The 26606-nt window shown below is 42.1% G+C and overlaps 1 protein-coding gene across 2 annotated transcripts; it reads left to right on the forward strand.

Annotated features, from left to right (window-relative positions):
* Positions 1–3500: 3500 nt before the first annotated feature.
* Positions 3501–24187, forward strand: pik3r1 (phosphoinositide-3-kinase, regulatory subunit 1 (alpha); the record flags this gene model as incomplete). 2 transcript variants are annotated; one of them, XM_079235631.1, is made up of 14 exons in its annotated part: positions 3501–3831; positions 12881–12973; positions 13128–13202; positions 13492–13623; positions 14256–14481; positions 14807–14880; positions 19375–19576; positions 19684–19864; positions 19968–20093; positions 20183–20325; positions 20420–20596; positions 20710–20784; positions 20881–21051; positions 21445–24187. In XM_079235631.1, the coding sequence occupies 14 exons, from the start codon at positions 3501–3503 to the stop codon at positions 21632–21634; spliced, it is 2196 nt and encodes a 731-aa protein (XP_079091757.1). In that variant the 3' UTR covers positions 21635–24187. The 2 variants fall into 2 exon arrangements, with proteins under 2 accessions (XP_079091757.1, XP_079091758.1); XM_079235632.1 differs by having other exon boundaries at positions 14256–14457.
* Between the last annotated feature and the right edge of the window lie 2419 nt (positions 24188–26606).

Consider the following 26606-nt stretch of genomic DNA (forward strand, 5'->3'; position numbering starts at 1 on the left):
CGGGAAACCGAGGGAAACTGCTAGCTTGGCTGTCTCCAAAGGTAACAAAAGCTCAATAATGAAAACGTTATATCTCGTTGTGGAATCAGTATAAAACAGAAGTGCCCCCACCACCATCACCACCACCAAGCTAACCGGCTTTCTGATTGTATATTAAGCAGACAGACATGAAAGTGGTTTCGATCTTGCTACTCTCAGCAAGAAAGTATAGACGCATGTTTCCTTATAGTCTAAAACTATTACTTCAAGGTCAGTTTTTATTCAGATAAATCAGTAAAAGGCTTCTTACAACAACACGGAATGTTCAATCATGATCAGATGACAAGATCCCCGAAAGTCATCAGTAGAATAAAGTCCTTTTATATTGAGAAAAGCATACTGATTGGATCTTTATGCCACTCTGTGTACCAGCTTTAGATGTATAGTAGAAACTTTGTATACTAAAGCACAAAACATTTTTAGCAATATACAAATCCAGTGTCCAATCCCGCAGTATTCAGTGCAGTGAAAGAGCGCTGTGGCTCGATACCGGCTAGAACGCTTCTTAGCTCTACATGAAATATGCAAACATTTCTTGAGTTAATGGGTCAAGCTATTTTTATATGTTCTGGATGTGCAGCACAAAGACGAATTATTAATGTTCAGAACAAACATTCATGAAATGAATGGAAATATCATATTTTAAACAACTGTCGCTTTAGATCAGGACTTCACCAAAACACAGGCGCTAAATTTAGACTTGGACTTGTTATATATTTTAAAAAAACACTTAATGAGTAACTTTCTGATAAAAGAATAACCACCTTTTCTTTTCTTTTTTCTTGCTTGTTTGTGCATAACCCCACAGTGCAAACAAACTATGTACGTTTGTTTCATGTCTCACCCTGAAGCGTCTGCTAGAAAATAGGAACAAAGTCCGATCCAATAAATGCTGTGTGTGTGGGGCGAGAGATCCTTTCAGAGGTGTAGTTTGGGCAGCAGATGGGTCACCAGAGCCTGGCTATTTAATTCAGGAGGGTGAGGTGTGGTGCTGGCAGAGTGGGGAGAGGATTATATGGTCTGGTGGTTCAAATATCAATGTCAATGATCAGCAGTATTACTATTACTCTTGTCTTGTGCAATTTTGTAGGGGAAACAAAAGCTAATGTGACGTCAATAGGGCCTTTTTATTTAAGCTTCCCCACAGCACAGTTGGAAGTTCCTGGTTCCTATTGATTTCACACCACATATGCTCCTGTTTTCTATACTCCTTCCTCTTTTATGGATGGTGATGAACACTGATGCCTATCTAACTGCTGAACACTCAGACCGGCCTCCAAAGCTGCTTACAGCCTCTTTTAGCACAGCCGAGACAGTATGGGTTTATACGATAGGGGATTTCTGCCAGCAGCCAGGCCTCTTTCCCGACCATAATTAGGCCACCCACATTCACAGTCATGCGCCTCAGATGGTGACTTGAAGATTTTAGGACCTTCCACACTGAGAACATGGAATTATTTATTTAAAAAAAGAAAACCAAAACTGAAAACTATGGGCTGAATAAATAACCTCAAACATGGATATGTGCTTTCCTGGCTGTTAAAGAAAACTCCTTTTTAGTGTTTCATTTCCTGCGGTGTTCTGCTATGGATATTAAGCTATTTCTCACATCATTTAAAACAGCACTTGTTGTTTTTAGTACTGAAATGGAAAACAAAGACATGAGGCTATTCTATAATAGTGTTTGTTCTTCAGATATCCTCTGCAGTCCTCTTTGGTTCACACATAGTGTGAAGCGATATCTTTACATTGGCCTCATTACTTTGCATGCCGGGAAAATAATCCTCCTTATCCTGATAACATAAACACAAAAGGACTTCGGTTTACATTGCGTGCGGGAAAGTTATGTAATTTTGATGTGTTGAGCGTTGCGTGCAAGAGTACAGGCACGGGGAGGGTGTACGCCACTAGTGAGACTCTGATTTGTCCGATCGTGTGACGTCATATGACTGACAGCGCCACGGGCCAATGAGCGTCCTTGCTTTGTCCCCCCCACCCCCCCTCCTCCCCCTTGTTGGCCGCAGAGGCAACGTTTCAGTGTAGCTTTTTTTTTTTTTTTTTCTCAGGACGGGAAACCGTGCCGTTATGTCCGACGGACTGCGGGTTGTAACAGTTTATACTCTACGTTAAACCCGCATTCAAACGCAACATTATTTCCGTTGCTTTCTTATCCTTCCGGTAAAGGACACGTTGAGGGTCGTGGTGTGTTCAAAGTACCCGGAACTTTGAAGTTTTTTTTACCGAAGTTGCAGAGAGAAGAGGAGCCGTCGGATTCGCCCTGTGGACTCGGTATGTTCCGTTCTTACTCGCTCATGAAGCCAGCAAACGTTAATATATTTTAAAAAAGTACTAATGTCAGAATATGTGCTGGTGTTAGGTATCGACATGTTTTCTTTCTTGAATGTTAAACTTAAGTTAACTCTAGCTTTTCGTCGACTTGCGTAGCTTTTTTTTTTTTTTTTTTTTTTTTTTTATACTTATCTGCCATGTTCTTGGAAGACTTAAGCGTCGTGGTTTTTTTAAACCTCTCTGGAGAATGTCTTGCAAACGTGTACTAAAGCCACACGTTTCTTCTCGACACGTTTTGCAAACTCACCAAAAGAGGTTTCTGTGCATTTATATGCAACAATTAACGTTGTGAAGTGAAGCTAATGTTAGCAATCGCGTGCTGGCTGAATGGCACTGAGGTTGACCCAGAGAGTGTCAGAGACTGTTGCATGTACCAGCTAATCACTAACTGAGTTTCCATCAACACATCCTCTGCTATTGTGAGATTGGTTTTGTACCCAGGTTAACATTTTCACCAGGAGATATAGTAGTGCAATGGGACCATAAACCATAAATACATAAAAGGCTTAATGGTGCATTTCATCAAACACTTTGCAAATGCATGCATGTGATCTGCCACCAACTTGCCATGTGGCATAGTAGAGTTGAAATGTAAAACATTTTTAATTGTGTATATAGGCAGTAAATAACTAGGTCAAGCCAAGTATTAAGTAGACTTGTATTCTTCTTCTAAATATATATTCTGCCCTTGCAGTATCACATCTGCAGAATCACCACTGTCTTATTTAGCAGATTTTTCAGTGTACATCCCAGCCTCGAGTGTGACTTGTGCTGTAATTGTCTTATGTAATATGTTTCGAATGGCCTCTGCTCTCATCTTACAGGTCTGGATAGCAATCTCGAGTCTGCAGCTGCAGGCCATTTTCTGATGGGAGGCAACACACCGGGAGAACGGCAAATCATTCGGACGTGACAGGATCTGTGAAAGAATGAAGACGCGCTAGATAGTGTGGTCTCCAAAGAAATGCAGGAGGTTTTCTTGGAAGTATTCGAACGCAGCTATCTGAACTAGCAAATGTTTAGCTGGACTAAAAACACAAGTTCAGAGAAACCTGAAGACTAACTTTGCTTATTGATTCTTCAAAAAGGCACCTTGACACACAGTGATCAATATGAGTGCTGAAGGCTATCAGTACAGAGCGCTTTATGACTACAAGAAGGAGAGGGAGGAGGACATCAACCTGCATGTGGGGGATATACTGCTGGTGAGCAAAGGAGCGCTGGTGGCACTTGGGTACACCGATGGCCTGGAACAAAGGCCAGATGAGATTGGCTGGCTCCCAGGCTTCAATGAAACCACTCAGGAAAAGGGGGACTTCCCTGGGACATACGTAGAGTTCATTGGGAAGAAGAAGATCTCTCCCCCCACGCCCAAGCCGAGGCCCCTCAGACCCTTACCTGAAGCTCCAGGTTGCTTCAGGGCGGACTCGGACTCAGAGCAAGGTGAGCTTCACACCACTCAACAGAACCCTTTAACCAGTAGGCCTGCAACCCAGAAATATTGAATAATCTGACAATTACTTTCTTGATTAGTGGTTTGGTTTTATATAATGTGAGCAAGTAGGATAATTAGACTATACTTTTTGCTCTAAAAAGTATTCAGGTGCAGAAAAAACACTTTAATTTGGTTTCAGCTGTTATTGGTCAAGCTGGGGTTTAAAAAAAGAAATCTTCAAATTCAAGATGATTGAGTTTTTCTAAATTAAAGATGCAAAGTAAGCATCCAAACACTCCAGAGACTACTTGCGTGGTAGTGGGATACAACAATTTGGTGTTCATGTCATTGTGGCAGACATTAGACTTAAAAAAAAAAGCTATAGCTTAAAATGTTTACATTTCATTGTTCTTTGATGGCGCCAGTACAAAAACTACAGGGTGTGAACTCCCTAACGCCATTTTTGAGATGTAGTGTTAACTTTTGCTTTTAATTTGTCACGTTTCCTGTGTTACTTTTTTGAGTACAACTGAGAAGTCATCTTGCCTGAAAATCAAAATATTATTGTCAAGGCAGTGAAGGATAAAGGAAAGAAACAGCTGTGCCTACCGGATGTGAAATTCAAACGTTCAAATGGTTAAATATTTTTTCTTCCTGCAAGGTCCCCTCACTTGGTTTCACCTGCAGCTTTCAGCCGTTGTCAACGCTACGACAAATTCATTGTTGAGTGGGAAACATAAACAACTTGCAGATTTGGATTCAGTGTGAGAGAGATGCTGATTGTGCAGAACAGTTGCGGTCTCTGGCAACAAGTGGCTCTGCCCTGAGCTGTACAGCTGCACTGGATGTGAACCGGCTCAGTCCCAGAGGACAATGCTGGCGTTCATCCAGGCTATAGTACACCAGAGCATATCGGGCCCGCCATATGTTAGCAGTGGATATCATCTGTGTTCCTCCGCAAAGGCACATTTTAAGGGAACGGGTTTCCTTCACCAGCGTTGAGAACGATGATTAGATCTCTATATACTGGTGATTAAGGCAAATTGCTCTGTAAGCCTTTGGGGAACAGTTAGGAAAGCTCCATCAAAACAGAAAAAAAAGTACCATCCCACATCCTCAAAACTATCTGGTTTCAGTTTGATCGCTGGCCATCAGGGTCATCTTTAAAAAAATAAATATGTTCATGATAATGTTAGTAACATCACATTGGCTCAAAAACAGTACTGCTCCTAAAGCTAAAATGCCATCACTTTTACATCAATTCAACAATATACACTGAAAATTAAACTACTTAATAAGAAGCTCTTTTTTTAATTTATTTTTATTTTAACAGTTCTGACATATGTAGGCGATGCCTGTAACCCAATTTTAGTGCAATTTAACAAACACAAAGACATGAAATCCATCTTTCTATTCACTTTGCGCGAGATGGTAAACAAGTCCTAAGTCGGACAGTTCTTTTGGGAGTTAGATAATTAGCTAAAAAGTGGTTTACGTGGCATCTAGAAACGATAAAAGTAGTGCCTTGTTGTAGTTGGAGTATGCCGTTTTTTTTTATAGCAAGTAAGATGTATTTAGCATGGTTTGCTCAAGTTCTGCGATTTTCAAGATGGCTGCGTAAAAAAAAATCCCCCTTTTTGAAATCTGAATCAATTTAACTGCTCAAAGCCACAACTTCGAACTGCAATTAAAACGTGCATCTTTTTAAAGACACTGTGGCTTGCTCCAATGTGCGCTCAAGGCTTTCTGCTTACCTAAAGAGCAGCTGTAGCTGCCAGGTTTCTAGTTTCTGCCCTTTGTGGTGTGCGATTGTGAAATTCTTTGCAGTGGTTTTGCAGGGCGAGCGAGGAGCTGTATGAAGGGGGCATGTGTTGAATGGCTGTGTTGTGGTTGAGTGGCAGCGCTGAGCCTGGAGCGAGTGTGAATGTAGCACTGAGAGAAGAAAAGTCTCTGTGTCCTGGGCTGTGGGAGACAGAGAGAGAGAGAGAGAGAGAGAGAGAGAGAGAGAGAGAGAGAGAGAGAGAGAAGGGGCCCCCTGGTTGTGGGTAAGGGAAAGAGAGAGGGGAGAGAGAGAGAGACCCTGTGCTTGCTAAAAGGGTCCGTGCAAGGGATAGTGTGCAAAAGGATCAGGACTGGAGCAGAGCTGGGGGCTTGGTAGAGGGGCAGATGCAGGCGTGGGGTTTGGGGGGAGGCATTGGGAGGGACTCGGGCTCTGCATGCTCAAGGGGGCTTTGAAGAGGGGCTCTGGGATGAAGGCAGGGCTCTTGTTGCTCCTAGAGTGTTTGTGATTTATTGCCCACTACCAAGGGATCTCACTCCCTTCCTCCTACTCCTTTTTTTTCTTCCACCTCCCCTCCTCCTCTTTTTTTTTTTTTTTAATGTTTTGATAGTTCCTACAGTCAACTTTGGTAGGGGGGAAAAGAGGTGGAGAATGGAGGGGCCTCTCCTCTCTGAGCCACGGGGGTTTACATGAGTGCAGCAGATGTGGAGAGGGAGAAGAGAAGAGGAGAGGACTGGGCTGGGAAACTATTCTGCCTCATTCCAGCTCTCAGCCCTTTTTTTTTTTTTTAAAACATTAAAGTGTTGCTCCCTTTCTGGGCCTCTCAGTTGAGAGGATATACATGTGTTAGGGCCCGCCAAGAGAAAGGAACTTGTGAGATTAAAACCCAGAGAACGAAGCCCCCCCTAAAAGCCCCATTATTCTTATTTGATTGCGTACAGCAATCTTTAAAAGCGTTTTAAGCAGCTTTTGTTTAATCAAAGTAACAAAGACAGAAATTCACAGATGGAAGGTGATACTTTTCCTCAATCTTGGTGGAGAGTTTCCGTGACTGTCTCTACATGTTAAATGTTCTCTGTTCATAATTGTTATCTTCAAACAGGCTGCGTGAACATTCTTCCAAATGTTCGAGATGAAGTGTGAATAACCAATTGTTGCTCTACGTGCTCTCACAAGGTTCAGCCTTGCATGCTCAGTCTTGTTTTATGAAAATATTTGATGCCATCAGGCTTCACCTTCGTCTGAAGCTCATCGCGTTTTCAGTTTTCATGCAACAGTATATAACCAACAAATAACAGTTTAAAGCTTCCTGTTGAATATGACTGGAGTACATTTTATACTTACATTTTGTGTAAAGGCAAAATGTTGATTTTTAGGATCATATATTTACCAACTATATGAAACATTTGGGTAAGGAAGAGAGCAGCCTTTACAAAGGAAACAGAGGATTGCATCCCAAGAGGTTTAAATAATGTAGTTTATTTTGTATCCTTCTAACGGCGCTGTTGATATTTGTCATTTCACAACATATGTTTGGTTTAAGATTGGTATACATACACACTTACATCCCAATTAACTGATTTTACCACGTGGCTACGTCATAGTCTTAGAAACTGACAGAGCGCCAGTGCGGGAAAACATTTTAAAATCGAGAATCAACCTTAAAATCGAAAGTCCAATTGTGGATTTGGAGATTCGCGACACCCCCCTACTTACTACAAAACAAACTTTTTTCATTCTTTTCCCCAGACGGGACAGTTTCATATCGCTTAATCGGTCCAAGTCAGTGGAAGCGTGAACAGTGATTAATAATTATCTTTTATTCGCTTTGATGTTTTCTGTGCGGGGGGCTTAAGGCAACTGGGGCCTGGAATGTGTTGGCGCTTCTTTGGTGGAGGGCTGCGCTCAGACTGCATGGTAGACTGATTTGTAGCTTTGTGATGAATCAGTATTGTGCTAAATGCTGATTGCAGTGACTTGGTGCACAATGCATCTGGACAATAAAAGGTTTGTACACTGAATAGGACCCCAGCGGTTGCTGTTTTACACCGTCAGTGTAATGTAGCTGGTGTGAAGCTAACTTAGGTTTATTTATTAGTATTTTATAATGACCAGGTTGTGTTTTTAAATCTGCTGCGGTGAACAATTTCTCTATTTTGTCAAACATTTTCGTCGCTTAATATTCGCTTGCTACGCTGCCAGCATTAGTCGTATGAGAAGAGCGGCAGCGGCAAATCCACCGCCTGCGGCCGTCTGACTGGAGCAGGATTAAAATGTATTTTGTGCTTGTCATAGTTTCCGACATCGGATTGTGTCACAGAGAGGATTGTTCATCAAATGTCTGTCATGTTTTCGGAAGCTCTTGTTTAACTTACAGAATTTGAATTGTTGCTTTCTTTCTGTGGTTGTCGCATAGTGTTTGAAACCTTCCAGTGGAGACTCATCCTTCTCTTGTGATTCTACACATTGCTACATTGTTGCATTGCTTGTTTTGTCTTGACCAGCAGTCCAAAATGTAAAGATATTTAGTTAACTATGACATAAGACGATGAACTCTTGAAATCTTCCCTTTTGACAAGCTGGATCCAAAGAATGCTTGCCATAACACGGCCGAATATAAATCTGAATTTAAACGTAAATTACTGAGAACAGAACTAGCAGAACTAGTTTGAGCGAGTATCACTTAAATTTTCCGAAGAAAAATTGTGAAAAGAATGACACCTTCTCAACTGCTCTAATTATACCATTTATTTATTTTGTATGCGTGTTGCCGTTCTGTGATGTGACAGAGAAAAGATAAGTATTGTAATTTCAGGGCTCAATAAAATCAACATTGCAATTAGATTTCTGCTCCAAACTGCGCGAGTGGATGAAACCTTGACTCGTGTGCACGAAAGCGCGTTTCATTACCTGATTGTGTGCAGAGACTGAAGTGGCAAATCTTCTTTACTAGAGTCGGAGCATGTCTGCTAGCAGGATTAAGAGAGAGAGGCGGGGAGAAGGGGGGGGGGGGGGAGAGAGAGAGAGAGAGAGAGGCGCCGTTCAATAGACTTGAAAAAGTGGTGCAACGAGACGAGGTGAGGTAAGAGAGAAGCACAAAGTCGAGGGGACCAGAAAAAGGTATTTCAAACGTCATGTATTTGACAGAGAGGGAGCCGAGGTGGACGAGCTCGTGCTCCGGAGTGCTGGCGTTACATGATTCCTTCAACAAGATAGATAGCCTCATTATTTTAGACCGGGGAGCTTATTTCTCCTCGTTGGGGTCATAATGCAGGTACGAACTATTAGTAACAGAAGCACTTTTAGGGCCTTCTTGTACATTTCTCAATGTGCAGTTCCAGCACACTCCTTCAGTGCACAACTCGCATTGCAGCTACACATCATTTACACAACCGTCTGTCACACGCCACAACAAGTGCAGTATTAAGATGATACGACTTTCAAATGGTCACATATAAACTAGATTCTGCTTCTATTTAGCAGATGACAGAAGTTATTGTTCCCATGAAAGCTGAGGTTTTGATTTGACACATCTTAAACCCCTTACATCGGATTCACTGATGTCTATTTGTGATGATGCACCATTTGCAAGAGACATATTGGACCCGGCAAGACTTTTTTACATGCTCTACTTGTAAATAAAACTAAGTATAGTGTATGTCGTAAATCAAAGTATCTCATCATTGCCAACAATGATATAGTATAGCACAGTATACACTAACTATAAAGTTACATGTCATGAAAAAATGCCCAACTGGCTAAAGGCATATCTCATTTTAATGGGACCGATCTTCTGGAAAATAGATAACTTTGGGTGGTTGGAGTGGATCTTTGAAGAGACATGAACCTATAAATTCAAAGAGATATCCGACTTTAAGAGTTGGCAACACTGGTCCAGGTCTCTGAGTATGTACTTATAGATCCAGGCTTACAGACGGTATTTCAGGCATTGCATACGTCCTCCGTAAGTAGTAGTTGCTTAGTACCTGTGTTGCTATGGGGCCTGATCAGGAAACTGCTTATTTGTGTGGTTGTTCCTCGATGGTCTGCGCTTTTATAGGGTTAATTGTCAGGCTGTAGCAACAGTCTCCTCATTGGCTGTTGCTCAGCTGATGCAGTGCATCTTCCACCCTGCAGGAGGAGACATTGCCTGCCCTTTTTATACATTTTAACATGCTTCAGCTCAAAGCTGGTGTCAGACTTTGACAAAGTATAAGCATGTTAAAGCACGTTTGAGCTCTAATTGAAAATGGGTTCGTGAAAAATTCTCTACTTTTTTTTTTTTTTTTTTTTGCACGTTGTTCAAAGTCTGAGTCACGCTTTGCATTAGCTGCACCCATTTCCATGAATTCCACTGAACAGACAAATCCACTTTTACATTGCAATATGGGTTGCAATGGGTTATTAGTTTTTATTGGCGGGGCTCGGCTAGACCTTTTTCAGACGAGGAGAAACGGTGTAACCTGAAAATGCTGGTTACTTGAGTAGACCCTCTAAATTTATCCGAAGTGTGTGTGCTATCTTTAGTGTGTCGGTGGTGCCCCACGCCTGTCCTGCCCACAGTCTGCAGTCTGTTCGGTTCAGACATACCGTTTCAGCCGTGGAGATTGTCTCCCCCCCCCCCCCCACACACACACACACACACACACTCCACAGCAGCACCAGTGGCAGCTGCATCGACTGCCTCAACTTGTGGTTGACTAACTGACTACTGACTGGCGGAGGCCTTTTGGGATATCATGAGAAGCTCTGCCAAAAAAACGCAGGCTTGTATAGACGTGTCCAAGGGGCCCCTGTCTCCTCGCTCTCCTTTCCCGAGTCGCCACAAAGTCCAACTTCAGTTGAGAAAGTGTCACGATCAGCTGTTCTAAACAAAGCAAGGCAACAGTAACGCATTGTGGTATTAATGTAGTAACACTGCAGTATTACGAATACAATTAGTGTGTTTGTGCCATTGATTATACTGACGGGTATTCTAATTTTCACTTGCACTCGGGTACTTGCAGAAAGTGCATCCATCATATGCACACTATGCTTTAGTGTGTATGTGTAAACGCTTATGTAAGATGTAGTCAAATCAGCTACACCCGTCTGCACGACAGCGGCAAAAACCACCCAGTTATTGCCATCATTGTCATCGTTGCTCAAATTAGCTTTACAATTGTTTCCAAGTTATTTCTATATGTATTTTTGTATGTGTTTCCATGGTTATTTACTCCAGCCAGTAGGGACATGTTCACCGCTTGATACCCCGCCAAAGCACCTCAGACATCATCGCTGATGGCTCGAAACATTTCTGCCATATTTCGTCTGCCACTTGATACAATTCCATCGGTGCCATAACTATCACATCGTTGACAGTACCGCGAAGCACAACTATCTTCAGACCCGACCCGTGTCACTCAGAGGACAAGAGCAGGATGAGTAAATAACACAAAAAAAACACTTTGGATCACTTTGAAGGGTCTTCTTGTTACGGATCATCACTTATCTAGAGACATGCAAGGTGGATGTCTTTTAACCTACTGTTGAATAAGGTGCTCTTTAATCCTTATAGGTGTGTTTTAAAGGGGTTTACTATTCAACAATTGCCATATGTAAACCCTTTAAGTTTATCAGAAACGTTATCTTTTATGAAGCTAGCATCTGATGTTGCAGTCGATATGAATGTTGTGTGTATTGGGGGATAAATTTAACTTGTGAATTGGGCTTCTCAGAAAAAGGTTGGCGGTAGAATGGCAGCCGTGTTGGATATCTTGTCTGGGAGAAAGGTTAAACTTCCAAGGTGTGCGATGGCAGCACTGCGTGTCTTGATCTCTATTTAGGGAAACTCTGGTGTTCCATCTCAGAGTTCACTGCTTCTGAGAAACGCCCCTCCTCCGCTCCCCTCCCGCTTTGTGGTTCCAATAATGTCTTCCAGATGACCAGTTGTCCTACATGGAGTTTTGTGTGTGCTGTGGTTAGAGGGACTTTGGTAATCCAGTTTCTTCACACGCAACATGCCAGCCTGTGTGCTGCGCTGGCCAAAGAGGATGTGGATTTGGATGAAGCGGTTCATTATTTGCTTGATCGAACACTCTGTGGTGGAAGAGGGTCACTCCTTGGTAATGAGTAGCATGCACGCATCCAGTAGATGCCCGATTTTTCAAAAAAAAGAAAATCGTAATTTTTTCGGAAGAAAGAAAGAAAAATATGGTCAGTAGAAAGGGTTCCATTCATAGTTGTTGAGCATTCTGAAACTGCAGACTCTGTGTTGAACAGGCGAACCTTTCAGAAAAGTGCCCTTTCAAAATACGCCTTTGCAAATCCAAATAAAACCCATGCCAATCCCTTCATCCTTTCATGTCCACACCTGGGTGCAAAGTTCTGAAGAAAAAAATTGGAAAAAACTGAGACCTGGCTTACCTCATATCTCTGGGTATTTGCTTATTTCCACCAAACCCTAACTTCAGTGCTCAGCACCTCCTGTTCCTGAATCGGTCTGTTGTAAATATTCACTTTTTAACTTTTGGAGGCGGTCCTCTGGTCTCGTACCTGCTTCCTTTCTCGACATTCTGACTTGTTTTGAAAGTCGTGCACCTAATCAGATGAATTTCTGCCATTGCCGCATTAAATGTCACATAAACGTTCATCTCAACTTCTGAAACTTCTGATGATGGGCCACATTTCCCCCCCTTTTTTTTTGTGCTTTAATTTCCGTTCCCTGAATTTCCCTGACACGACTTAAAATTGACAAGCTATGTACAAAATAATACATTGTCACCACATAAATAGGCCAAGTGACATTTTCTTATCTCAAAGGAGAGCAAGACATCTAACCCAGTGCACGCGTAACGCCTTCACAGTGCATTGAAACATTACAGCATCAGACAGATGGAAAGTGGACAACCCCCTCATTTCAGTCGCTCGTTCACCGTCTCATACTCATCAGCCTATTGTGTAACACAGCTCTCTGGCGATCGCATCATCAAAGGTGTGAAGCCATTGTGTACTTACTGGCTTTTCTTCTTCTTTTTTTTTTTTTATATTAACAAACTAGCATAGTTGAAACTTCTCAACTGTAATTACTTTGGGACATTTTGTAGAAGAAAGAATAATAAAAAAAAACGCTGGCATTACCTGAAATGACATGAACATATTCATCATGTGTCAGGAAAAAGCAATACAAAATACATCACAAGATTAAGCACTGATCCACCGGGACTCCTTATAAAGAACCCTGTACTCCTTTTTTTTAACAATCAGTTTGTTTGACAATCTGTTGTTTTTACCTCCAGGCTTCTGTCTGCTGGACTTGACGGAGCAGTTCTCCCTCCCAGAGACCAGTCCACCCATGCTGGCCAGACTGCTGGAAGCTATTGAGATAAAAGGTAAGCCTGACACAGGAAACGCTCACCGTGACGTGCGACTGCACTTTAGTGTTGTGGTCACGTTTGTCGACCTGTTGCACAGAACCACACGACCCCGGATGTTGAACCTCAGTCAATACATGTAATGATTTGTGTTTCGCTGTTTTTTTTGCAGGTCTGGATAACCCCACTTTATATCGAACATTTACTGCTGGAGGTGGACTGGAAATCAGACAGTATTTTGATTGTGGTAAGTTATTTTTTGTATCGCTCAGTGTGAGGGTAGTATGTTCCAAATCGTTGAGTGAGAGGAAGACGGGTGCTAAAAAGAGGAAGTCTCATATAGAAACACAAATTTACTGATGTAAGTGTTGTAGACGAAGTGACTGAAAAAGAAAACTATGTGTGTATATTTACAGTGTTAAAAATAAATCAATGTACAAGGGTTTCTGAAGACTCTATTGCAATCATGCATGAAATAGTTTTTCAGAGTTTACATCTGGAGTTTGTTTCTCAACGTATCTTGTTTTGTGCTTCAGACCCTCCCTCACCAGACCTGGATCAGGTGGAACTTCCCGTCCTGTGTGACGGTCTGCGCAGGTACCTGCAGGATCTTCCCCAGCCCGTCATCCCCACTGCAATATATGCTCAGTTGGTCCACACTGCCAAAGGTGAGACCAGATGACCCGAGCACAGGTGCACTGATCGTTTCCTTACTGTACAGCAAAACAGAAGTGCTGACGTTCTGCGCCCTCTGCAAATGAACATTCAGTACTTTAAACACAAAACATATTCACTACTGTTACGCCCTTAAAGGAGACTTATAAAATGTAACTGTATTAGCTTTTTGTAAAACCATAAAATATGTAATTATTTTGTCACTCAGTAAGTATTCTGTCACTTATCTCGCTTTCTCTGTTGCAAGCACAGACACACTTCTCCGACCACACGCACTGTTCTGTAGCGCTGCATTCTCTTGCCGTCACATGGCCAGAAACAGGATATCTGTGGTTAATAGGAACTAAAACAAGCCTGAGAGTTTATCTCTAGCATCTCTGAGCAGCCAATCACCTGCCAGTGTACCTTACGCTCATTGTCAACCACACAATCTCTCTGCGGTTTCATAACCCAACTGCACATGACGTTCTTTTTTCCATCCATCCATTTTTTCTTTTTTTTTTTTTTTTTTTTTTTTTTTTTTTTTAAAGAAACATCTTTCATTTCTCACTCTTAGACTCAGACATGATCAGTTTTTCACATCTGTCTTGCTGACCTCTCGGCCGCTCTCGTCCGTTTTCAACAGAGGCGGTGAATCCTGAGGAATGTGCCCAGCTACTACGCCGCATCGGCAGCACCCCGAGCCTGCCTCCCCAATACTGGCTAACCCTCCACTGTCTGCTGAGGCATTTCTCCAGAGTGTGCCAAAACGGCTCCAAGAACCTGCTCAGCGCCAGAGTCCTGGGCGAGATCTTCAGCCCGGTGCTTTTCAAACAACAGGTCACCAGGTGGGTGTCGGCTCCGAGTACCGTGTCAAAGATCGACACGCACGGCAGCCTACAGACAAGTGCGGGCTCAGTCGTGCAACACTGAGACGCGCAGACGCTAAAACACACATTTAGGCTCAGCCATGTACACACAGTCAGAGCGCAGTCTGTCAGGCACTCGCGGGTTTTTAGCTGCACACGATTTATATAGGCTGGAGCTTTTCTACTTACCAGCTGTGCTGCGCAATTAAAGTAGCTAAGCCTGAATTACCATCAGATTGAAGCCAGCACAGAGCAGCACAGACTTTCACCTGGGCTGGAAAAAATAAACTTTATGTAACTTGTTTGTTTTTTCTTACCCCTCCCACAGTTGTGAACCCAGCTTGGATGCTCACATCAAGATCATTGAGGTTCTGGTGATGAGTGAAAATCAGGCAGCTCCAGGTATTTAAGAACTTCATTTTGACTTGAGTTTGAAATGCTGTTGGTAGAACATTGTTTATTTAATAATATAATGAGCTGCTGTTTGATATATATATAGCATTTATTAGTGGGTGCAGAGCTTGGTTGTATGTTCTGCAGGGGCTAAAACACTGCAGAACTAAACGCCCTCAGACCTGAACTATTAATAGCTTGAAGAAAGATGTTGAGACTTGCTACTGCTGCAGTTGTAGAGGGCCATGAAGCTTAACCCTCCTATATTATGTATGGGTCAGTGGAACAGAAAAACATTCCCTGATTATCTTTGTTGCAGAAAAGTGCCACAATGTTCTGAAAGGTTTACCTGCAGAGAATTTTTCTTGTTTTTTAACTTGCAAATTTACCTTGTTCGAAATAAATATTGCACTCAGTTTTTATAGTTTACAAAAGGGTTTCCATGAGAATTGGTTGCATACAAATTTTTTTTCTTTCTTTTTTTTTTTTTTTTTTTTTACTGAGCGTGCTGAATGTGGTCGCCTGTGAATTTCCATCTAACAAATAAGCGTGGAGGTGTGAGAACAGAAGATTGATAAAATCTTCTGAGCAGTTCTGGTTTTCTTCTTCAGGACGTATTTTTTTTTGTTCCCTGTTTGATGTTGTTAGTCGGTAATATGTCAAACAGAGAGCTTGCACAAAGTCAGGTTTCATGGCCGGTGCAGTGGTGGTCTGCCATAGATGAAGCTAGTCTGGTGGTTTGTGTGAGTGCAGAGCATTGCGTGGCACAGTTATGTTTTCACAGCGCTAGTTAAAAGCACGGTCATTGGCTGGCCCTGGACTGGCTGTGGCTGTTTAAACATTTTATTACCTGTTAGGTCTATTTATAATGTTCCCGTGCATGGGCCACTCTCAGCTGTCAGTAATTTGCACCTGCGGGAGCACTTTGGCACTCGGATGCATGGATGGATTGAAGGGCGGCCAGGCAGGCGGGCAGGACGCAAACCCTGAAACACTTTTTTCAGTTCTTTTTACACACACGCAGACACACATTTATATAAACACAGGACCCAGTCAAACATACGACAAAGTTCAAGTGTGCCAAGCTGGTTTCAGTCACCTGTCTTCTACAGATAACAACTGGGTCACAAGAAGAGAGAGGAAGAATAGCCTACTTTGTCAGTACACATGTATATTTGGTACATGTGTTTCTGTGAATGACCCCTGTGTGTGTGCGTGTGTGTGTGTGTGTGTGTGTGTGTGTGTGTGTGTGCGCGCGCGCGCACGAGTGTCTGCGTGCCTCTTCCCAGTTACTGCGTGCCTATTTTAAGTAAGCGACAAAAGGCCCACTTAGATTTGGTTGGCTGGAAAGTCGGCCTGCTCCACAGAGCGCTTCTTGTTAAGTGAGGGCTGCTTCTAGTTTCTAGGGCCACTCCTCCCTCCTCCTCCCCCCCCCCCCCCCCCCCCCCCCCTCCCTGCGCCTGGATCTCCACATGTCCTCCCTGCCTCAAAGTGCCCAGCTCAGCAAATATTTGAAACTTTGCAAGTTAATCATAAGACTGAACTCCCCCTGCCTCCTCCTTTACAAACAGAGCGAGAGAGAGAGGTAGGTAGGGGGGGGAGTGACCAACCAAAGAGCGAGCAAGAGAGAGAGAGAGAGACACACACACACATGCATAGCTGGCACGAGTGGCTGCTTTCAGAACAGGCAGCACTGACACCAGGGCAGCTACCGCTAATCATTAACTACCTGCCTCCATGTGAGCGAAGGAGAAAGAGAGAGAGAGACTCAGACCTTTACCACACTCACAGCAGGAACTCACTCAGTCAGCTAGACACCTGCCTCACGCCGAGCGGATTACCTGGATTTCTTTAAGAAGCCTATAAAGCTGTTGCCTTTTTTTTAATGAATTAAAAAAAAAAAGTCGCCTATCAACTATGAAATGGAGCTTAACTGGAGGACTTGAAAGTAACTCTGTTGGATTTAATTTACCATTTGGGAATAAAAGAGAAGACACAAAGAAGAGATTGTTGATTCCACACAACATGCACAGCTTGCAACGTAAGTTTGATGTCCTGTATATTTGATTTTTTTTAATTGTCATACAAAAGCAGAGCACTGTGTTACTACTGCTTCTGTCTTCTGTATATTTTGTTTTGCTAAATGAGTCTGCTGGAAGAATAAGACACAAATACCAGAGCACACAGAACAAGAATAATAGGTTTTTTGTTTTCTTAAAGCCTCCAGTCATAGATGCCAGCGAACAGTTTTGCCCTGGGCTGTTGCTAACGTTGTGTATTCTAGTCTCGCAGACTGCACATAAAACTGTGCTTTGCTCTGAGTTTTAAGAGTTCAATAAAGATTTTTCAGTTCGGATTTATTATTCCAACAGGAATGTGTATCAACACGGTGGAGAAGGGCAAGTTTATTTGAAGTTAAATACGTTCTTTAACCCGACAGATAATAATGATGTTCATATGCTGGAGTTTTCTTAAAGAAAGGGGCATTTCGGTCACAGACTTTGACATTTAAACCTTGATTTGTTGTTAATCTGCTCAGTTTTGTGACTTCTTAAATTGAGCACGTAGAGGCCCGTCAACTGTTCCTTAGGTGAACCTAGCAGGGCCGCCGCGTCTCACTTAAATCCTTATACCTTACCAAGAACAAGGTCTATTTTAATTTGACTCAGGAAATCAAGAGCGTTATCTCTGCCATGCCGAGTGTCACGCTGTGGGATTACAGGCGTATTTTGGAGCTCTGGGTGCCGCTGACCGGACCAGGCATTATAATTTAGCTGCGTACGTGCTGCTGCAGCAGAGCTTGCTTTGTCTGAGTGCCAGCAGTGGGCCGGACTAAACCTCTGCACGACACACGCTGAGAGGAGGGGCTGAGCAACCTGCAGGGGAGAGAGAGAGAGAGAGCAGCCAAGCTCGACACAGAGCGAGAGGATGACAGAGGAAAAGCATGGAAACAGGCTGCCGGTCCTTTTTTTTTTCTTCTTCTCTGCGCGTGGAGATGGGCTGAACAGATGCCCTTTTAAGATGGATGCATACTAGGACCTGACGTTGGATGCTGCGGAGAGAATAATGATTTGTTTTACCGTTAAGCTGCAGCGTTGTTAAGGAATTGAAACAGAGGTAAAAAGCCAATGGACTTTCAGAATGACCTCATCACTCTAAGGAAATGAAAGATGCAGGAGTGGTTGGTGACAAACCTCCCTTGTGATTGGCTGTGGTAAGTGATGTAACACGTTACTGAGCAGGCTGCCCGTAATGGCTTTTCAAATGGATATTTAGGTGGTCGTGTATGGAACTTTTTAGTTTTTGTGTCGTTGCAAAGATATTTTGCAGTCAATCGAATATGCAGGCTGTGCGGCTGCAGACGTGTGTCTGTGGAGCTGTTGAAGCTCCTGTTTAGACTGGATTGTCCACATATGTGGGGGTTAAGAATCATACGTTTCTTGTGTAACCTGAAGAGGAAATGCAAAGAGATTGGAAAGCAAAGGTGCTGAGAAGTGCAGCGGAAACGACGAGCTGCGGTCGAGCTGGTCGGCTGCATTTTTGCACAGATTGTAAAGCTTTGTGCTTTCTGCCATGTAGCGACGGTAGCCGTCTGGCAAGTGCACGGTGCCTGCGGTCTCAACGAGCCGAGTCCTGCAAGGTCCATTGTAGCAGAAAGGTTGGTTATGCAGAGGGAGTGAACAAAGGCAGTGCAGATTGGTGGGTTAAAAATAGCCCGCTACCTTTTGCTCTGCTACTGCTAGCGTCACTGTGAAACCGTCGGTTTGTGATCAGCCACTGCAGATTCAGGACATCTATTTTAGATCAGCATCATAAAATATTCCATCACTTGATTATCACATGAAAACTCATAAAGATACAATGCATCTGACTGTAAGTGCTGCCTTAAAGCTTCATTATGGAAAGGAGCTCTAACAGTCTGGTTTATAAGTACAGAGTTGATGTTAATTATCTAACAGCATCTGGTTATTTAAGATTAAGGCTACATCCATTTTGAACCCTTTTTAATCAGTATTCATGGCGGGCATCATTTATTTCTGCATGAAAATCTATATATTCTGACACACAAATCTCCTTTTCCTGAATGAAATTCATTCTCCCTGACTCATGCTTCATCTCCCCTCCCACCGCCTCGCTGTTGCCGCCTCTCTGCTGGAGAGGGGCGGCAATTTTTCATCCCTATTTAATCAATGGGGGGAAAAAAAAAAAAAAGAGAGAGGGAGGGAGCCACAGAGCGTGTGCGTGATTCCCGGCACCTGCCGAATGCTGGTTTTTAAATTCAATGTAGTGGCTCTCAAATTTGGGTCTCGGCCACTTTTTTAAAGATGAGCAAATGAATGTGTTCGCTTGCAGATCAAGAGCCTCATTAACGGCGTCGAAACGAGCGCCAGAAAATCAATCGCTCCATTCACGTTGAGAAGCCGTTTAATGTAAACGTTGGCACAAACAGGGATCCACTTTTTTTATTCACATTCTGTATTCTGCTCCTCTTTTTCCTCACAGCTCTACCTCCAAAGCCACCCAAGCCCACACCTGTGACTAACAACGGTATGAACAACAACATGGCGCTACAAGACGCCGAATGGTACTGGGGAGACATCTCAAGGGAGGAGGTCAACGAGAAACTGAGGGACACTGCGGACGGTACTTTCCTGGTGCGAGACGCCTCTACGAAGATGCACGGAGACTACACTCTGACTCTGAGGTATGTTTTTAAATCCCTTCCCCTTATCAACCATCTCTTATTTATTCATGGAAGGTAGATTAACAGGTTTTGCTTCTTTTTTTTGTGTGTGTGTGTTCCGACTACAGGAAAGGAGGAAACAACAAGCTCATTAAAATATTCCATCGGGATGGGAAATACGGCTTCTCAGACCCACTGACCTTCAGCTCAGTTGTTGAGCTCATCAACCACTATCGCAACGAGTCACTGGCCCAGTACAACCCCAAGCTCGACGTCAAGCTGCTGTATCCAGTCTCCAAACACCAGCAGGTAAGACGCCAGCTTATAGCCTCAACTAGCAAGCCTAGCATTGCTTTAAATTCAAGCAATTTGACTGCAACTTTTTGTCTTTTTGTTACGATTCTTTTCTTAGGACCAGGTGGTGAAAGAAGACAACATAGAAGCTGTGGGGAGGAAGCTCTGCGAGTACCACCAGCAGTACCAGGAGAAGAACAAGGAGTACGACCGCCTGTATGAAGAATACACCAGAACGTCACAAGTGAGTACCGTCCGGAGTCAAACTACGGTCGAGAACTTTCCCGCCATATTTGCGCGACACACACGCTCATACTGCGCCTCTGCTTCCAGGAAATCCAAATGAAAAGGACGGCCATCGAGGCTTTTAACGAAACCATCAAGATATTCGAGGAGCAATGCCAAACACAAGAGCGGTACAGCAAGGAGTATATCGAGAAGTTCAGGAGAGAAGGCAACGACAAGGAGATCCAGAGGTGAGAATTCACCACACTTTACCATATCACCCCATTGGCAGATCATGATCAAAGTTGAATTGTGTTTTTAAAAAAACGTCATTGTTGCTTTCAGGATTATGGGCAACTACGAGAAGTTGAAGTCCCGGATTAGTGAGATCGTAGACAGCAAACGCAGACTGGAGGAAGATCTGAAAAAACAGGCGGCAGACTACAGAGAGATCGACAAGAGGATGAACAGCATCAAGCCCGACCTCATCCAGGTCCGCAAGACCAGAGACCAGTATCTCATGTGAGTACGCCGCTCCGTCGGAGCCTCGGCCGCTCCTGAAAACGTTAAGCTTCCCTCCGGAGGAAGTCACATCGGAGCTGCCCTGGTTTCTAATGTTTCCGCTCTTCTTGCAGGTGGTTGACCCAGAAGGGAGTCAGGCAGAAGAAGCTCAACGAGTGGCTCGGAATCAAGAACGAGAACACAGAAGAGTGAGTACTTGTTTTATTCTTTATTTGCCCAAATAGTGTCCGAAAAAAAAAGCTCCGTTCCCTCGCAGCTCACACGCGTCGCTTTGTTTGTTCCAGTCAATATTCTATGGTGGACGACGACGAAGACCTTCCTCATCACGACGAGCGGGCCTGGAAACTGGGCAACATCAATCGACTACAGGCGGAGGCTCTCCTCCAGGGCAAGAGAGACGGAACATTCCTGGTTCGAGACAGCAGCAAAGCGGGATGCTACGCCTGCAGCGTTGTGTATGTATCTTATCAAACTGTTAGAGAGAATCACAGACGATGTAGTCTGTGGTTATTTAGGATTAAAGCTGGGCAGTCAGGGCTTGTTCCTCTGGTTCCAATTGTGTTGTTAAAGGATGTCTTAGACAAGCTGTCGCCTTGTCTAAGTCTGCTGTTGCCTCGTCCTATCTTTAGATAGATTACAAAACAATGACTCCCTTAACATCGAGAGTGATCTCTAGTTGTTCAGCATGACGTACATCTGGGCACCTGAAGATTGTTTACAGATAAATTCTTGGTACATGTTTTAAAAATAGCGTGTGGTTTTCTATAAAGAAGCAAGTGGTCGGAAAGAACATTTTTATTGCCTGCAGCCACCGAACACATTGTGACCGCTCTTTCCTCTCTTTGCAGTGTGGAAGGTGAGGTGAAGCACTGCGTCATCAATAAGACCCCCTCAGGTTTCGGCTTCGCCGAGCCGTACAACCTGTACAGCTCCTTGAAAGAACTCGTACTTCACTACCAGCACACGTCTTTGGTCCAGCACAATGACTCTCTGAATGTGACGCTAGCGTACCCGGTGTACTCCCAGCAGAGGCGGTGAGGACTCGGCTGTTTTCCACACGGACACAAAGAAAAGGCCTCACGATGAGTTGGAGATACGTGTCCTCGGACTCCATGATTTATAACACAGACAGCCGCACACACACACACACGCAAAAGGAGGGCTCTGTTTGCCTGACTCAGACTTGAAATCGGAAGAAAAGACGCAATAAAGCCTGAAGCATTTCAGTGACTTTGCCCGACCGCGAGCCCGAGGCGAGTCTGAATGTAGATTTATTTCTCTCGAGCAGAGAATCCGGCGGAAAACTGCTGAACTCTGCCGCCGTGGAGGACGTTTGAGGCCTTTTCCTAACGGTGCTTGTCCTTTTTCAAAGCTTTACCAGCCGGGAATGTTGAATCGTAAAAACAGATAAATTCTTCAAATGGAACTGTACGCACCAGCCACACCGCTGTTTTTCCCCACACTTTTTGTTTTTTTTCCCCGCTCATCTTTGTGTTTTCTGCACAAGTGTTTGTGTGTGCGTGTTTGCGAGAGAGAGAGAGAGAGAGAGAGAGAGAGTGTGTGTGTGTTTGTGTGTGTGATTGTCCATGTGACCAAAACCCATAGAATCAGGTAAATGTGTGATGTCGGGGCAGGCTGTGTAACACATTTGCTTGTGTTAACTGTTCAGTAGCAGACCATGGATCAGCTGATAAATGTAGCAAAATGGCACTTTTTAAACAAAGTTTTAATTTTTCTTTTTTTTTTTTTGTTGAAAAAGACTCGTATGGACTTTTTATGAGAAGAGCAGAGGAGACGAGACTTCCGCATCCTGCCTTCATACTGTTGAGCATTATAGTGCAGACGTGAACTTGATCTTTACTGTGGGCGGGTGAAACTATGAATGGACTTAACTATTTCATGTACATATGTGAAAATGTGCAACGTCATGAATCTTAAAGTGCACCATACCAAAAAGGATCCGTTCCTGTTTAGTTATATTCTGATCTGCTATGCAATTCTTTCTCCATTATTTCTTCAGAATTGTGTTTCATTCTGTCGCAAATCCACAATATAAGCTTGTTTTATCGCTTGAAAGGTATCTTTTCCTGTGCAAATATCCCCACAAAGATATTTTGAGTAAAAATGCCAAGATACAGTAAAAGAAATAATAATAAAAAAAAAAAAATGCTTATGATTTTTTTTTAAAGATGATAATAATAGCAACATACACTTTGTTATAGATTACTTTAAACAACTGGTATAAAGATGGAAAAGATGAGTATGTTATTAGTCTTTTTTTTTTTTCGGGGCTTCAAACTAATGTTCTTCTCAGGCAGAGCCTTTTGAGTATTTGAGCTGCTTCAGTCACAAGTACTATTTCTTACATGCAGTTCTTTGTGGAGATGGACAAAGAAAGCACTCAGAGGACGAGATAACCATCACCGCAAAACACGTATAGACAGGTATAGATTTATTTTGTTATAAAATATATATGTTCCCACACGAGAATATATCAAAGCAGACCGGATATTGTTATTAAAACACATACATTGTCCACTTAGTATTTTTCTGTATCAGAAAATCACTGTGTTTACATAAGTGGATCGGCTCATTTCAGATAGTCTTTAATTTCATATTTTCAGCGAGGACAACGTGTGCCAGTGGCATCCTTGACAAGAAAAATGTAACCACGGCTCTCAACTTTCATTTTCTTTTCCCACGTCTTTCTATTCTCGCTTTTTAAAAGTTCCAAGTGAGCGGTACGCGTTTAATAATTAATCCTACGGTATTTTAAATGAAGCCACGCATCATTCTTAAGTCTAACCCATGTGACAACTTAAATCACTCAAACGACAGCGTCTGCCATTAATAATAATAATAATAATAATAATAATATATGTTTTGCGATCATAGATCAGCCTGTCAAAAACATTATTTAGATATCATTTTACTCCCGCCCTAAAATGTAATCGTGCTCGGCACAGCTGTCGAGTTAAACTGTTGAATATATCTTTGTGTAACAAATTTAGTTGTAAAAAGAAAAGGAAAAAAAAAAAATTAGTTTCAAATTTGACTCTTAATTCTCTCCACCTTTGGCACGACTTCTATTCGTGGTAAAAGGAAACGTACCAACAGCAAAGCGTGCAACTTCCTCTCAAGAGATGCAGACAACAAATGATGCATTTGATATCACTGGACATGAAGAGATGTGTCAGCATAGAAACATTTGATCACTTTTAGCTTAGTGCATATTATTCCCCTCATGGCAGAAATGTTGTACAGCTTGAACAAGCTACTAAAATGTTTTTATTTAGATGTATTTGACCAGATTACTAATCCGGGATTGGTTCTCCCAAAGCCGTTGTCGCGGATGCTCGATCTGTCATATATTTACATTTATTTTACTAGAAGACTTTATTTACCGCCCCAACAACTTTTTATTCTTATTGTCTTATTTTTCTTTCTAGTTCTTGGACAACATGCACCATTATTTTCTTTGGCCCAAGTCTGGGTTGTATGGTTATTTTAGGTGTCTTTTTTTTTTTTTTTTTTAAGCTCATCTTTTTGTGGGTGTCCCAGACATAATGATTAGATTGAGATTTACCAGTGTTCCCCAAGTTATGCTTCAAATCTGTATTGGGCTTTGTTAAAAAGGAAATAAAACACTTCTTTTTAAGAAACTGCTCTTGTTTATGTCTTGTTATTTGAAGTTCATGCAGCTATTAATGCTTTTTTACTCAACATGCTATATATACTATGACTCTTTGGGCATACAATGCTGTCTTTTTTATGACATACTATACAATGACTTCTACGTCAATGTATTATACTTTATGACTTAATTACATGCTATTTTTAGATAGACAGTTTTTATGACATACCATACTGTTACTTCTTTCAACATGCTATACTATGATTTTTTTACAACATACTATACTATGACTTTTATTATGAATTTTTACAACATGCTATGACTTCTTTCAACATGCTATAGTATGACTTTTATTATGACTTCTTTCAACATGCTATACTATGACTTTTATTATGACTTCTTTCAACATGCTATACTATGACTTTTATTATGACTTCTTTCAACATGCTATACTATGACTTTTATTATGACTTCTTTCAACATGCTATATGACTTTTCTTTGGACCAACTGACAAACACTGCTGTGCGTCCTCACCAGCAAAAACGTCTCTCCATTCTTTCAGAGGAGACTGGTTGCGAAAAGATGTCCGATTATATGCAAGTCGATGAGAAAAAGACCCTACTTATACACAGGTAAACATTGTGAACATGAGTTTATGTCTCTATCGCTAGTTCCAAGTCTTCTTCAAATCAGCATGAGGTTTATTTAGTAAATTATAGCCCTCGACCTTACGGTCTATGGGCCTCACAGAGCTGCTGGCACGGCCGGTAGACCCCTTTTACACCTTGCATTCAAATGTGTTTTTGGTTGTGGAATTGCAATCGCGTCGTGCTCGCCCACATGAAAGTACAGAGGGAAGGCGAGGCAGGGCTTCACATGCAGTACGCTCCCAGCTCTCCAGTCGCCGGACCGCCTTGAGCAGCAAGTCACGTGTGTGTGGGCCCCTCTGCCCCGCTGCCCCTCAACGGAGGCAGATGTTCCCTCTTAGACAGTGATCCGATCTCAATGTGGACACTGGAGACACATATTAAAGGTGTACACTTATTCAGGTGAATCATATTTAGATGCAATCTGGAAACGGGACTCATTTTAATGCACGGTGTGAAGGGGGTATTAAGTCTTGTTTTGTATTGCATGTGAACATAACTTGTTCAAAACAACTGTTCTTCCAGCCTCTTAGATTTAATCATAGATCATGAAGTTTAACTCCAGCTACCTGCATACTGGAGAGTATAACAGATGCTAACTGTCGTACAAAACCAGTTTTTTGAATGACAGCTGGAAGCCCTCACCTTGTAGTGAAACATCTTTGATGTTTTTAAGCTGCGAACTCGGTGAACATGATTGTCATACCAGATAAGCAACAAAACCAGAAGACAATGTTGCCAATGTTCTCTCTCGCAGGGTTTTATACTTTTGTCTTTCATGGGAAAGTGGTGGAAAGTTTATATTTGACAGCTATGAATAGCTTTATAAGTTCATTTTACGGAACCTTTTGTATCTCAAATTTGAACCTCATTTTTTATAGATTAAGCTATTAATATTTGTATAAATCAGTTAACATTTATTCCAGCAACTAATAAAATGCTGTTAACACACTTATGCGTCAATAAAAAGTCCTGCAAAACTCACTGTATAGTGATTATTTTACATCTGGCAATAGCAAGTATTATGAAATACTGCTATTATGAATAGTCTATGAATAAGTGTATTTGTACACTGTGGTATTGCTACTTTTACTTAAGTAAAGGAACCGCATACTTACACAACTACTCTGAATGTATTGCGGCCACTCAGTTATGGCAAATAAAGAAAATATCTGTATTAAATTAGGTTATGAATCAGATTTAGCATTCAGCATTTATCAGAACATTTATCAGTGAAAGTACTTCACTGTTCTGTATTCTGTAACTAAAAAGTTTCTATTCAAGACACCAAACCAAATATATTTAAATCCCATTTCAAGGTAATTATCTAAAATACTGCAAGCAAATACTATATTGTAATGCTAGGAAGTATATAACATGAAACCTTCATTTAAATTGTTGTAACCAGAGGGGGAAAAAGTGGAAATAGTAAAGTCCAAAAACATTACAAGTAGCAAAAGTACAGTGTCATCAGTAAAATGTACTTATTAAAGTATGAAAAGTTTAAATTACTGAATGGTTCCTTCTATCGTGTTATATTAATATAGAATATGATATTATTACCGTTTGAATCACTGTAGTTCATCAATGTGGAGCCCATTTTAAATACTGTATATACATATAGATTGGTAGTATAGTGCCTCACCATAACATATGAGCATATCATAGTGTATTTTTATGTAACTAGCAATTACTGGAAGTGTCAATGCTTGGAAGTAGCCTGTATTC

Source organism: Taurulus bubalis, assembly GCF_910589615.1.
Source record: "Taurulus bubalis genome assembly, chromosome: 19".
NCBI classification, from domain to species: domain Eukaryota; kingdom Metazoa; phylum Chordata; class Actinopteri; order Perciformes; family Cottidae; genus Taurulus; species Taurulus bubalis.